The sequence below is a fragment of the Phragmites australis genome, chromosome 10 (genome assembly GCF_958298935.1).
Source record: "Phragmites australis chromosome 10, lpPhrAust1.1, whole genome shotgun sequence".
Taxonomy (NCBI): domain Eukaryota; kingdom Viridiplantae; phylum Streptophyta; class Magnoliopsida; order Poales; family Poaceae; genus Phragmites; species Phragmites australis.
In genome coordinates this window covers 5,709,423-5,724,821 of record NC_084930.1, presented here as the reverse complement: position 1 = coordinate 5,724,821, position 15,399 = coordinate 5,709,423, and the positions used below count along the sequence as shown (strand labels likewise).

General features: G+C 41.8%; 1 protein-coding gene and 1 pseudogene across 1 annotated transcript; one reads left to right on the top strand and one right to left on the bottom strand.

Moving 5' to 3' along the window:
* The first annotated feature begins 4,485 nt into the window (after positions 1–4,485).
* LOC133883303 (uncharacterized) lies at positions 4,486–8,409 on the top strand. Its single transcript, XM_062322584.1, has 8 exons — positions 4,486–4,933; positions 5,455–5,578; positions 6,693–6,819; positions 7,034–7,070; positions 7,166–7,391; positions 7,513–7,632; positions 7,707–7,802; positions 7,918–8,409. Exons 1-6 carry the CDS (start codon positions 4,697–4,699, stop codon positions 7,599–7,601), a joined length of 840 nt encoding a protein of 279 aa, XP_062178568.1. The 5' UTR covers positions 4,486–4,696; the 3' UTR covers positions 7,602–7,632; positions 7,707–7,802; positions 7,918–8,409.
* Positions 8,410–8,957: 548 nt separating this feature from the next.
* Positions 8,958–13,186, bottom strand: LOC133931125 (brefeldin A-inhibited guanine nucleotide-exchange protein 1-like; annotated as a pseudogene).
* Between the last annotated feature and the right edge of the window lie 2,213 nt (positions 13,187–15,399).

Below are 15,399 nucleotides of genomic sequence, written 5' to 3'. Positions count from 1 at the left end.
AGCTAGCTTATGATGCCATTGAAGATTAGATCATTATGCTTCTTGCTAGTTATGACAACATCAACATCACTAAATAAGCATGTGAAACCTAAGTCATATAGTTGAGTTACGGAAAGTAAATTAAAACTAAAAAACTCAACTAAAAGAAAATTAGAGATAAAGATCATTAGAGATTGACACCTTAACCAAACCTACCACATTTATCTTAGAGTTATCACCAAAGGTGACTTTGTCATGATCGCTCACTTCATCTTCTAGTGAGGTGAACATCTTTATATTGCCATTCATATATTGTGCACATCTACTATCAAGCATCAAATGCTTGCTATCGGCTTTGTAGTTCACCTACACATGATCAAACTTATGGTTTAGATACTCAAACTAGTTTAGTACCTTTGACATGAGTTATAAGACTTTGGACACCCAAAGTTACCTAAGAAGTTTGCCCTTAGCTTAACTTCTAATGAATTTAGCCATAACTTTGTTATTTTTAAGCTTATGCAATAAGAAATGATTATCATTTAAAGTAGACTTGTATTTAGAAAGCAACGTAGGGAGGAGTTTAGTATGAATTGGACACTCTCTTGTGTGGTGATCGGTGACTTCACAATATTGGCAATATGAATCAACTTCCTTGATGAAGCAATTCTTAATCTCTGATGACTTAATGATATTTTCCACCAGTTTAGGGAAGCATCTAAGGCTTCTCTTGTTGTAGTACAATGCATTCTTCTTAAGAATTTTCTTAAGCTTGTACTCCCTCTTAGTCAACCGTCTTACACATGAATTGAGATTTGCAATTTTATAGTTGAGCTCTTGCTCTCTTGTATGGTTAGTCTTAGAAGATGATATATTATCATATGAAGAGGAGCATGGTATGTTAAGAAGGTCATCATAAGAAATAGATGTATTGGCATTAACAACATCAATAGTACGCAATTCATTTAATCTAGGATCAATGACATCATAAGCTAGCTTAAGTTCTTAATATTTGCATTTCAAGTCTACATGCTTAAGTTTTAGCTTCATGTTCCTAGCCTCAAGAGACTTGCTAGATTCGACAACTTCATCATGTTTATTAAGAACATCATTGTATTTAGCAAGTGACTCATCATGACTAGAACTAAGTTTAGCATTAGTCTTTTCAAGAGATTTGATTTTAGCTTTTTTACTTCTTGATGATAATAGCATAGTCATTTATGAGTTTAGATAGATCATTAGGAGAAATATCATCATCATCATTACTATCATCTTTCTCACCACTCACCTTGTTGTTACATTTTGCCATGACAGAAATGATAGAGTATTGTTCAACATGATTAAAAGGAGATTAATCATAATAAACACACCAATCAACAACGAGCGACACTAAAGCCCCGTAATGACAATGCAGAAGATGATGACAAATAGGAAGTAGATCGCGCGAATAGTAGACGACGACGAGGAAACAGATCACGAACAGTCACGTAGAGCGTTTCCAAAAAACCTTATTCACCATCTCGCGGTTCAGGATTCCAAGGACGATGGCTTTCATAGACTTGCTCTTCTGATCACCAGTGCACGCTGACGCAGCGGGACAAAATAGTCTACCTGTGGTGGTGTAGCAAAGAGAGACACAAAACCCTAACGTGTTGTATTCTCATATGGCAGCGACTGACATATATATATATAGAGAGAATCGATTAGTACAATCGTGCCAAGATTGGTTTGTATATATATAACCGTGTTGACCATTATCCCACACCTACGTAAGACCGCACCTGCGTAAGCAATTGGACCCTATTTTAACGGATCATTCATGCAGTGTTGTGCGCTCGCGCGCCTTGTCCCGGCGAAGCGAGTGAGTGCGCGTGTGTTCCCCTGGTGCTCTCATCCACGCATACTAAGTGGGTGGAGGAGACACTTTATTTTAGATTGGTCTCTCTTCACATTTATTAGCAAGGTAGGACTACATAACTACAACTTCCTCTCACATATTGGGCTTTTAAAATTTATTTGGAATTACCAAATATAATGAGCCAAATCCATATATTGTAACAGATCATGGATCGTTTCCCTTCCCACAAAGGCTTTTCTAGTTATTTTCTTTAGAAGCAGATGAGTAAACACCCATCTACCAAGATGAGTATGTTTGGTGGAGATAGCACAAAGTCACATAAAAAACGTGTTCAATATTCGTTATGTGAGTATATACATATGATGATATAAATATGTCTTTTTCTGAGTTGTATTGTTGTTTCTAAGAAAAGTTAGAGGACACAGGCAAGGGCCACCTATCCAGCTATGATAAGGCCAATGGATACTCTTGTACCCCTTCCTTCCCTAATGAAATGCACCAAAGCACGAATCTAAACTTGTGTTCTCTAGAGAAATATAGGTCCTACCCGAATATATCCTCGTTGTCCTTGTATTTTTTATGACCATTCTTTATATCATATACTACCGATCGAAAAAATTAAGTTGGCACCAAATAAAAAACCTGTTATCAACTCATCATATATAGAAAATTGACAAGAACACAAACCACTTTCTATCCTTTGGATGGATGGAAAATCCTGGACTTTTATAAGCCACAAACGTAATAACGAAACGTGTAGTTCCACCTCATTCTAGCTATCGGATGGATCCAGTTTGGCTATAGAGCGGTTCATGAATAAATTTTAATCAATCAATTAATTATTTTGATTGAATCAAAATAAATAGTTAGTTAATTAAATTATACTAGCGTGGATCTACGGATATATATTAGTGCTTCATATCCATCTCTAATGGATAGGATTGGATGAAAAGTTCGAAACTCATAAGCTAGTTTAGCTCGTGTCTGGCTCGGCTCGGCTTGGCTTGTTCCAAAATCTAATGAGTCGAGTCAGAGTTTTAGCTCATTTAGATAACGAGCCAGCTCGTGAGCAGCTCGCAAACCAAACGAGTCAGCTCGTGAGCAGCTCGCAAGCTAAACAAACCAGGAAGCTGTCAATATAATATTGTGCAGCCCAGTAGCCTATTTGCATAACCAAATATATACCCTACTCCTAGAAACCCTAACACAATATCCTATTTCCATTCTCCCGCAGCCGTCACAATCGGTACTCGAGGGATGAGAGCTCAACCGCTCAAGGCATGGACGCGAGGGCTGCGAAGCCCAGGCGCTAAGCCGCCAGCTGCCGACGACTTGGTGAGCACTGAATCAACAACACCATCCTCCGTCGATAGTAGTCCTCAGTCCCCCATCCATAACGTCCATACCGTCGACCACTCAGATCCCTATGTACCTCAGCTGCTCGACATCATCGTAGACCTATATATATGTCATTGATAGTCCTCCATCAGCCAAACCAAACTAACTCGCGAGTCAAACAAGCCGAGTTAAATTAGTATTTTTACTCGTTATATTAACAGACCAACTATACCAGCTTGTTATTTAAACGAGTCGAGCCATAACAAACCTAGCCAGCCCTACTAATGGATCATCGAGTAAATTAAAACGCTCGCTCATGATCGCTTTCCATAGATAGAGAGGGCACGACAAAAACCGCTTTTGGCGCACGCTCTCTCCCTTTAACCACTCCAGGGACAAAATCAAGCACTTCACCCACCAGACAACGAAAGAAGCAAATCGAATTATAGGGACGCAATGCACGGAAACAAACAACTCGGATAATTCTGTTCTGTAAAAACAAACAAACAAACAAAACATACACACATAGTAACCGTGTGTGTGTGTGACATGAGTGAGGTCGTTGGTCGTGTGGTCGCCAACGTCGTCGTCCGCAAAACTTTCTACTGCGCAAGAAACACGGAGCAGGTGGGTCCCACTCACAGAAGGCAGGCCTTCACATATGCAATTTTGCTGTAGGATACGGCTTGTATATGGATTTTGCGGTAGGACACCCATGTCCTATAACAAAGATATTTTTATAATTCATAATTTATACGTAGTGTTTTATAGCAAATATTTTTTTAATATCTCATACGTAATATCACGTAAGTGCAGTGTCCCATAAAAAAATAATCATTTTTAAGTAAGCACACATACTCATATCACACTCACTTTCACATATCTTCATGTCTTAGTACACATCTAAATTAGATTAAAAATATAATTTCATACACCCACGTACATTCACATCTTAGCACAAGTCTAAATTAGATTGGAGATATAATTTTATATAGCGCAGATATGTATTTTAACCCTTAACATATATATATATATGCTTATATTATTCCCTCTCAATATTTAATTAAGAAATACGAACAGCCCTGCTGAATTCTAGAACTAGAACCTGCAGTCCGCTGGTCTGTATCTTCCGTCCCCTCCCAATTCCGGATCTCTCAGTTCTCATCAAAAAGAGAAACAAAAATCCCCATCTCTCCGTCTGCCCCGTCCGTCCCTCTCTCCAATCAGTACGCGCGCGGCGTGTGTTCGCGTCCCACTCGCTTCTCCGCCCGCCCCCCCCCCCCCCCTCTCCCGCGTAATCTAACCGCTAATTATAACCGCTCATCGGATTAGCACGAAGACCCACCTCTATAATTACGCCACCGCGCGGGCCTATCAGCCCTAGCTAGCCAGCCAGCCACAGCCAGCCTCGCTGCGCTGCTCCCTGCTCGTCGGGTTGTGTTGAATTGGCGCCGCGGCCGCGCTGCCCGTGCGTCCAGGCTGCGCTGCTAGGGTTAGGGTTTGCGGGTGCATGCGCGAGGGATGACGCCGCAGCGGTCGCCGGCGGGGCATGTGGGAGGGGGAGGAGGGGGCACGTCGGCGCTGCACTACCTAAGCGGGCCGTACGGGGACACCACGTTCACCAAGGTCTTCGTGGGGGGTCTCGCCTGGGAGACGCGCAGCGAGGGGCTGCGCGCGCACTTCGAGGTCTACGGGGACATCCTCGAGGCCGTCGTCATCACCGACCGCGCCACGGGCCGCTCCAAGGGCTACGGATTCGTGAGCAACCTTCCCCTGCTCCATCTTGCTGTGTTACGGTTTGGGGTGTTTTTTTTTTTTTTTTTTTGAGGTGGGGATCATGGCGGAGGTCCGATTCTGGAGCTGAAGGCTGTGATTTTCTGTACAAAGGTGGGTTTTGGGGTTGAATTGGGAGGTTTTGTGACCGGGGGCGGAGGCAGCTGTGGCAATCGGCAGGGAAGCTCTTGGAAATTCGGGAGTTTTGTGTTCCTCCCCGAGGAAATTTGGGGAATTGTTGACTTTGCGATATAACTGGGGATATACTCGGATTGGGTTAAAAGTTATGCTGTTAAGGATGTCTAGGGTTTTCCAGCTGCTTCCAACGTTTTTATGGCTCCAAATTGGGATAACAATTAGCGTTTTCGTCATCGCGTGAATTGGTGAACTATTTGAATTTGAGGAGGGGAATATTGAAGTAGTTTACTTTTGGGGGTTCGAAATTTGGGGAGTTACAGCTTTTCCTGATTTTTATGCATCTTAATTTTGTGTGGAGGCGTGTACAGGTGACCTTCCGGGACCCAGAGTCAGCGAGGATGGCCTGTACAGATCCGTATCCGGTGATTGACGGGCGGCGCGCTAATTGTAATCTTGCCATTCTGGGGCGACCTGGTCCAGCTGTGCCTTATGGTAGGTTTGATAACTTAGTTTTTTATGTCCTAATTGCACAATTGTCAAATGCATATATAATGGTTTCCTGCCACTTAAAATTCTTGGTGTAATGTAATTTCTTAATCAATGCCTATTCCCAATGTATTGGAGTCATCATAATCATGAAATTTTCTATGATTTCAGTCACAAAGTTACTGCTTAGTTTTTTGTACTGGCTCTTCTTTTTAACCACTAACTAATAGTCTTGTCACTAGTTCTAAAAGAGGGAAAATGACTTGTCATTTGAGTGCTAGTAGATATGTCATTTTTTGCCTGATTGTTCATAGTGCCAAAGAAGGCTATAGGATCTTCTACAAGCTCATTTATTCAAACGAAGGGCGAGCTGTAGAAATAAACAAGATGAAACAAAAGAAGCCTGACAGCTACTAGTCCTCTGTCAACTATGTTTGTGGAGAGATAGTACTGTTGGACTTTATTGAATGGAGGAATAGATAACAAAAGGAGGACTACGGGCTGGTGGGTGGTAGAAAGGGTGGACAATCATCATTGCCTTTAGATAAAAATTGTCCACTTACGTGTCAGACATCTATTTCATAGTCTGCAACTTGCAATGACAGACATTAATCATCACAAGATCAAGCGCTGATCCAAACGTAAGCATCTTTGCTTGCTATGGAATGCAAACCTTTTGTGAGATGTGTATTGTAAATCCATGGATCTTCGTGAATGTTTAATAACAAGTTCTTATAATAAGGGAAAATTACAGTGGTGGTTAGCAAGAAAAAAGTGTATTATATTCACAAAGGATTTTCATATTTGCTAGAAAATTAATGGCGTAACAAGCCTTTTTTATCTCAGATAATCATGATAGGTAGACCAAGACATGTCAGTAGAAAGACAAATTGCCATATAGCTGAATGATCCATGCACATTCCCCATGTGAATGTGCCAATAAATTTACTTTTATTAAGTTTCACTGATATTTGTTACTTTGCAAGACTCGGCACCAAAAACATGTTGTTACAAAGCTTTGTTACTGGTTTATGCATGCATCTTCGCCTATTTTAGGCTGTGTATCTATATATTCATTTGTTATGATAAATTTTCTCCTTCCTTTTTAATTTGGTTGTAGCACCTATAAGGCCGGTCATCCCTTACAATGGAGGTGTGGCGGTTCCAGGGGGCATGTATGTGCAAAGCCCAACATATCAGCAGCCACCATACAACTACTCACAGGCCTTTGTATATCCTTCTTATGGGTATGTTAACAGTTCATTAATGCATTGTTGGCAAAGATCATGCACAGCTAAGAATTTGATCTCCTGTTTGGTTATGAATATCTGGCACGATGATTAAAGTTGTATCTAGTCTGGAACTGTATGATTTGGATGGTGTGTTCCCCTACTAGAATATCTTCTTATTTCCAGTGAACAGCCTGGCTGCTTAAGTAATGACCAATTGTTTTCAATGCAGGCCATCAACATATGGACCTGAATACTTATATCAGCAGGTGGAGAACTCCTTAATCTTTTCTCCATAATGTTTCTTCCTGTATAGAAAATAAATGTTAAATGTTGCTCATGTGTTTTGTTTTTAGCTTTGTAGAATGCATATGGTCCATATGTAGGACAGCAGTATGTTCCGGTATATGGTGGACCCAGGACAGTAGGCCCAGCAGTTTACCAGTATGGGCAGTTTGGCCAACCTGTACCGAGCAATCATGCTTATTCACCTGGTTATGTACCAAGTCATCTTCTGCCACTATCAAATCAGAATGTTAATGCTGCAAATGTTGCGCGCATACCAACAGTTCAGCAACAATTTCCTCCAGGCAAGAAATCTACTGTTGATATTGAATCAATCAGGCTTGTGCAACAATATTGTTCAATTGCTCAGGACCACCCCATTTTGATCTTCAAATAATTCTAAAGGTGCTTCTTTTGTGAAAACAGGAGCTCCGCGACCTCAGCAACAGCTCGTGATCCCTGCACGTGCTCCACAATTCCCTCAGAACAACATTTCTGAACAAGCTTCAGGCTGACAAAGGGATGCTATGAAGTGACAAATTTGAGGTGTGACTGCCTCTTTGATGCTCCTATTTCTGTTCCGTTAATTTGTCGTAACATTTTGCTGCCCCTCTCTGCAGGTATCCTATAGTCTGCAGCAGGACTAAGAACAGCAGTACTGCTAATTGGGCGGCGTGCTTCTTTTCTTGCAAACTGTTATCTTTTGCATTCTAAAGGTTGGTTATTGCATCTAGCATTTATAGCATGCCCTTGTACTGAAGAAAAAGAAGATCTGCAGGAGTATACTGCATCTATGTTGGATTGATTTATCCGTTTGTCGCCATATTTCAGGTTGTCCTTGTCCATGGTTACCTGAAATCCTCATAATGTGAATGTCGAGCTGCTCCGTTGGATGGGGCAGGAAAGTGCGAGAGATGGAAGATGAAGCCACTCTTGCTCTGTTTCTGTCAGTGTCTGTACATTCCCCATCTGCCAGAAATTCTGATAGCTGGTGGTCTGCATGGACCAAAGTGGATGCCGGAAATGGAGTCCGGACTCCAACCTGTGTATAATATAGCTCATGTAGGTCCAAATCGTAGAACAGGTCAATTCTTTCAAATTGCTGATGCATCTGGTTGTGTATATCCATTCTCCTTGTCGTCCTTTTTTGGTACCATCAGTGCATGTGTACATGTTGCATTAGGGCATAGGTCTTTCAATGTCATTGTGTCCTCGGTCGGTCCTGTACATTATTATTCATAAACTGAAACTGTATATCATCTATATGAACGTGTAATCGAATAATAACAATCCTATCCTTGAAAAGAATGTAATTTGTTGCTAGTTACAACTCATGTAAGAGCGGTGGTGTGCAACGTCATTGGTTATTCGCTGCATTGAATTGACAGGTTGCCCACTTCGGACCCTTCGAAAGTTATGCAGTCAACGGCAAGCACATCTCGTGCTGATGGTTAAACCAACAGATCCCAGAGCTAATATGCCTAAGCAAATATTTTCACTATATTATTCATCTGTCGTATGAATAAAGAATTACCTACGTAGGCCATGAGCAAAATGATGTTCATATCTGAGTAACATCTAGATCTAGTTTGGTTTCACTTTCACAAGAAATTGCAAAGCAGTAACTTAAAATGTCTTCCTCCTAGCGCTGCCGTTAACACGTCGCGCTGTACTGTACAGTATACACTCGGCTGAGGGATGACAATGGTGGAACGGGAGCCTGAAACCTTCTGCATTTTTGGGCCACGAAAAAAATACCTCAGTGCATATCAGCCTCAAAAGAGTCCACAGCCGTGAATAATTATGTGTGCCCACAATGTATAGATGATGCAGATCACTGATTGAAATAAATGTTAACAAGGATTGCCTCCTTAGACGTCTCCCAGAATCTGCAGCATCTGTTGTGTGACCCTGCAAAAGAAGACAATCAGCTCAATTGATATGGAGATTGTAACGCCGTAAGAGAGCGCCCAGAAACCAGCGGGAGATTTCACCTTGGTACTCGACGATTCTGAAGGAGAGCGGCAAAATGGGTTGCCAACCTATAGGTACAATTCCCCTAGGTTAATGGACTACAACTAAAATGGGGTCACAAAATTGCACACTTAACAGGTGAGAATTTGCTATACAGGTATCATGGGGCCTATTATTGATTGGAAGATATTGTATAGGGCGTATTGAATTTCTCCAGAGCTATACTCAGTGAATCTGCTTGCTGAATGTCAGTTTCAAATTTTCACTAAGATAGTCACAAATCGAATAAATAGTGTCGCGACCGTATAATATGTTCCACACAAATTACTTTACATGGAAGAAACATCCTAAGGGGTGACCATCCTAAACGAGACGATGAACTACATAAAAAATGGTCAAATGGTTATTCCTGCTACAGTTTCTTCGGATGAAAGATTTCTCGCATAAATAGTGCACATGGATCGAGAGCTTCATTTCCGGAGGAAGCGTAGCTATAAAAGTCAATGACGATATCGGCCATTTTTTTCAAACAAAAAAAGTCTTCGTCAAGGGGATTCCCTTTCTCCGATTCTATTTAACATCGTTGGTGATATGTTAGCAATACTAATTGAGAAGGCTAAAAACATCAGATAAGTTGAGGGAGTTGTACCCCATCTGGTAGACAATAGGTTATCAATCCTTCGATGTGCTGACGATACTATTCTATTCATGGTCGATGACCTAGAAAAGGCCAAAATACATGAACCTGCTACTTTGTGCATTCGAGCAGCTTTCAACCCTAGAAATTAACTTCTACAAAAATGAATTAGTCTGCTTTGGTGCGACTCAAGACAAAGCCAACCAATACGCTGAGATCTTCAGATGCACAAAGGATGAGCTACCATGCGCTATCTAGGAATCTCAATTCACTACTAGAAACACAGGGACTTGGATTGGAAAGGAGTAGAGGAACAAATTGAAAAAATATTGAGCACCTAGAAGGCCAAGTACCTAACCGCGGGTGACAGACTTGTCCTTCTAAATTCAATTCTTAGCAGCCTACCTGCATATATGATGTCTTTGTTCCTAATCCCATGTAGGGTACTAAAAAGGCAGGACTACTTTCGCTCCAGATTTTGCTAGCAAAGCAATAATCATAAAAAAAAAAGTATTGTTTCATGAAATGAAAAGCCCTTTATAAACTCAACATGCATGATATTAATATTGAATCCTATTTACTTGTAGTACCATGTTCTATATATTCCTTGTTATCTAGTTGTCAGTAGTGGTTATGTGGGGTATCTTATGCTTAGCTTCACACAAGGGTATAGATGGGTTGATGGTTAAACATAACTAATGAACTATGCAACTATGAGTTGGGAATTCTGGTAGTGGTACAGCAACATAGATTCTTAGGCATGGAGCAAAGTAGTGTTGTTGTTGATGATGGTTATGTAGTTGGTTTAGTGTTTGCTCAAGTGACCTAAGAACCGGTTCGTGGAGCGACAACTCAAGAAGTATCGTACCAACCACGATACCTGATATGGGGCAGACCTGGCCTATTAATTAGTAGATTCTAGTTTTTGTGTGTGCCAAATGGAAGAGTGGATGTTTGACGGCTAATGCTAGAACCATTTAGTTAGTGGTATGAGATGTGTAGTGAAAGGGAAGGGTGAAAACCTGCTGGAAACTACAAGGCGTAAAAGGAGGTTTCTTGGTGGCGTGAAAACCACTTTCATGGCGGTGAAACCTAATGGGCATGCACATAGTGGATGAAACTTTGTAACAGCCTTACGGTGACATTCCGGGCAACACACCATGGGCGTGTGTTAAGTGTTTCACAGACATGGCAACAAGGTATTCACGACTCGTGAGGAAAGCTGGATAACTTTTACAGAGTGTAAAATCTGATATATGAGTCATGCTCACGGTCATGAGAGACTTGGATCCTCATATGATTAGTTGGATGGGTTTGGTTTGGGTTTATTAGTTGGATGGGTTTGGTTTGGGTACTATATGTGGGATTCAGGGAGTTGGGAATTATGTGGTGATATTTTTAGGAGTTGGAAGTCTAGTGATGACTCACCTAGTTAAAAAGGATGCTTTTGCAACTCTTTCGTTAGCATGGTTAGCATTTATGCAAATTTAACCTATTATAGTATGTCCCTTTATTTAAGTTTGGATGTTATTTATTTCCCACACTTGCGGAGTACGACATGTACTCACACTTTCTATTTCCATCCAAATGTAATTCAAATGATGCTCAAACAATAAAGTAGAACTAGACTACTATGTCGATCAAGATGAAGATTGCTAGGCTGATGGACCCCCGGTCAATTACTTATAGAAGATGAGTTTCGCTGTGTTTAGTTTGTATGCTTAGTTAAAGACTTTGGGGTGTATCTATTTTGTTTAAGTTAAACGTTGTAATAATGGTACTGTGTGATACACTGATGAAGTCATTGCATGTATGAAACTAAATCCTAGCATACATGTAGTTTACATCTGGTTTTGTCCCTTTATAAAACTGGGTGTGACACTATACTATTCATAGGCGTAGGAACCAGGAAGACATGAGAAATTGTATCCCTCACGATCAGCACGATCTATGTATAGTGATAGGCAACCGCCGTAAGGAACGCTGAGAGGACGACCGTCGTTATTACGACCATAGATCTCTAGGACGAAATGGTCAACGTAACTCCCCTAGTCGGAGGAACAGACGTGATAGTCCTCCCTCACCTCATCCTAAGAATTCAATGAAGGCTGCGAAACTTTCATACATGAGCTTCGTTCGATACGGTGGCCCAAGAAGTTTAAAGTGGGCCCGATCCAGAAGTGTGATGGAAAGATCAACCCTAACGAGTGATTACAGATCTATACCACGGTAATTCGAGCAGCGGGTGGCGATAACAAGGTAATTGCCAATTATCTACTGACCGCGCTCAATGGACCTACCAGGTCCTAATTATTAAACCCATCTCCTAACTCGATCCGATCATGGATTGAGTTGAAGGCTCAGTTCATAGCCAATTTTCAAGACACATTAGCTGTTGTCCCAAAAATCCAATCACCATCCAGTGGCCATCAACGAGAGTGAGACGGAGATATAATACCTCACCGCACCGTGTCTGCGCATGCGAATGAGCCTCGGCACACACAGCACCGACAAGCACCAACACAGGGGCCTTGCCACCCAATCTCTTGCAGCTCAGAACCACCAAACTAAAGACCGAGCTCCACGCGGCTCTAGCACAAGAGGCAATTCCCAACACCGAAAAGAAAACAAGTGAGAAAAACCAAGAGAGAATGGAGATGATTTCCAAATCTGCACACAGAGAAGGGAGACCCGGCCTATACGTGCAGCCACGCCCTCCAGCATCTCCCAACCCTCAAAGGGATCGGGAATGCAGTTACGCCGTCGCCATCACTGCCGCACAACGGCCACCACCGCCTCTCTCCCTCTCTGCTCTCTTTCCATTTTCCCGTGATATACCCTAGCTGAACCAAGCCACCGGTAACAAAACACCACCATATGGGCCTAGAAGCCAAAGGGGCCAGCCGGTCCACCAAGAAAAAAGGCCCGAAACATTAAAATTTCATGTTTTTCTCAACACTAACAATGGGAAAAGGCACGGCAACATTCTGCTAAAGGTATCCCTCTCGAGATTGCCCTGTAATTTCATCACTTGAAGGACAAGCGAAGTCCTAGCAGCCAGTTCCTCTTTCTTGGCAGCGCTCAGCGGCACCGCACAATGTAAAGATGGATCTCCAAGAGAAGCTTCATCAGATGGTTCGTGCCCTGCAGTCCTGCACACTTCAGATATACGCGGTATTTTCTCGCAGGCATAAGTATTTGTGATTCTGTGTTCATTTCTCTCGACAAGGATGGATAGTTATGTTGCAGAGCTTGTAGAAGTTTGAGGTAACTCTGGTAGGGCTCGTTCTCGAAATGGACAGTTGCTGGCTCAGAATTCAGATACCTCCAAAAGGGAGCGTGCTTTATGGAATTTCATTAGCAAGGAAGATTCGGAGCTCACTTCACTTGAATGCGTCGCAATAGTGGATACCATCTCCAAAGAATGCTAATATGCTCAGCAGAAAAATATTTCCTGTTCTTCTCGTATAATTTAATGATGCTCTGCATAAAAGAGGTGAGCTCATCGGAGGCACAGGTGAGAGTTCTGCTCTGCTGTTTGGTGGTGCTCTGGAAAGAGCGTAGAAGGGGAAGGGAAGCAGAGAGATGACTTGAAACAGATCAACGGAGAAGACTGCAAGTTTTGGAACGCTGTCGGGGTGTCGCGTCGAGTGCTTGCTTAAGGCTCTCAAATTTCTTATTTACATCCTACTCCATTTGAGTTCAACTAGCAACTGAATTTGTGTTCCACACACCATCTAAAAATATACGAAAGATAAATATTAGACGTCTAGATATAAAAAATAAATAATAAGAGATTTAATGTATTTTTAAATATATAAAAATTAAATATTAGATGTTCGGATATGAGAGATAAATAATATGAGATTTAATGTAATTTTAGAATGTGTAACGGGGTTCAACTTTATACGCTAACTGTTTGATTAATTTTAGTGGACGATAAAAATCGATTAGATCTATCATAACTCATACATTTATAAAAATCTAAATTAATCTGAAATTTTAAAGGACTCACAAACTGGTATTCTATGGGGGAAATAACTTAGTATAACAGAACTCGAAACTTCACATTGCCCACGTGGGAAGGAAGCTTATCAGATTCATTTAATTGCATTCCGATTCATGCCGAAGGGACTGGTAGCAAGAATTACGGAGTAGGTGTAACGAATCAGGGATCGATGAATATCACCTGGGAGTGATGTCGGATGCGAGTAAATCTGAGATGCATGGCTGTGATAAGCCCTCTGCCCATGGTTTTGCATTTTTCCCAACTTGGTCAAGTACTCCACTTGGCTTTGTGATGTAGTTTAGGCTTACATTTTACTATACAGACCCATTTAGATCGCTAGAAATTTCATAGATTCCTATATAACTAACTACTTTCGCTCTGCGTCATAAGAAGGAAGCAGCCAGCTTCTGTCGAGTTGATTAATAATCAGTGTAGAAGTACACTTTGCGAGTCTCATTGCTCATCATGCACGCAAAACCCTTGGACGAAAAGCATGGGATGATGGGACGCAATCTCGGCAGACTGCACGCACTCTGCTCGACTGCTCTGGCCACGCCCAACCGTTTCTCTTCGCGGGTGAGATTTTCGTTGGGAAGAGATTCTCATTCCCTTTAGCGCTTCAACGGTTTCCTTTCAAGATTTCCTTCACGATAGTATTCTCAGAGTCATTTCCTTCAGAATTGGATTCTCTCTACTTTTCTTTTGTCATTCCTTTTAGCGCTTCAACGGTTTCCTTTCAAGATTTCCTTCACGATAGTATTCTCAGAGTCATTTCCTTCAGAATTGGATTCTCTCTACTTTTCTTTTGTGATTCCTCTCGAAGGAAAATTATTGGAGATGAGAGAAAATAAAAGGAATAGGAATGAAAAAGAGAAATAGAAAAAGAATGAAATAAAAGAAATATGGTTGGGATGGTCTTACTCCATCGATTGTTCGTTGCATGCCGGGGTTGTAGCCAGCTCGATTTGTGAGTTGTTGACGGCGGCCGGGCAACCTATGATCTGAGAGCTGCACGGCGCCCTCTTCTGCGAGCGGCGCAGCGCGGACGCGCATTCCCTTGAGCGTCTGGCGCCCTGGCAGGCAGGTTGGCTGATAGCCTGCAAGCAGCGGCCGCGCGTCCCCGCAACAAAGCTGATCCTCTGCAGTAATGCACCGATGCCGACATCCGCATCCCGATATCTACGGCTTCCTACGGACGTTCGTCTGACGAGAAAACGTCGTCTCTCTTGGTTGCGATTTGAACAGTAGTCCTGGAAGCCAACGGCACCTTCAAATGGAGGGAGTTTCTGAACTTCCCTCGGTTTATTTTCAGCTCACCTCAGATTCATCTCAAGCATATATATATATATATATATATATATATATATATATATATATATATATATGTTAGCCATCCACATTGCTCAAAATTGTATAAAGATTTTTATAAAAGATACCGCAATATTTTTACACGGTACATCCGAGAACATATCACCCACACACACCCCACTCACTCACACGCATACATGTCCAATACACACGCTACCAATAGATTGGAGGTCTTACACCCTGAGTGTACGAGCACAATTCAACTTAACCCACACGTTTGTGTGTACGCTAAACCTAGATCGAGACCTATCCCAAGAACAATTGGAGGTTAACACTGTCAGGTGAGCACAAACGCTGAACCTAGGGTCCGAACGTTGGTGGGCAG

Coding starts and splice junctions, on each gene's coding strand:
- LOC133883303 (XM_062322584.1), top strand. CDS start 4,697: ATGACGCCGCAGCGGTCGCCGGCGGGGCATGTGGGAGGGGGAGGAGGG. Junction 5,579..6,692: donor TGGTCCAGCTGTGCCTTATG/GTAGGTTTGATA, acceptor ATTTGGTTGTAG/CACCTATAAGGCCGGTCATC. Junction 7,392..7,512: donor TCAGCAACAATTTCCTCCAG/GCAAGAAATCTA, acceptor TTGTGAAAACAG/GAGCTCCGCGACCTCAGCAA.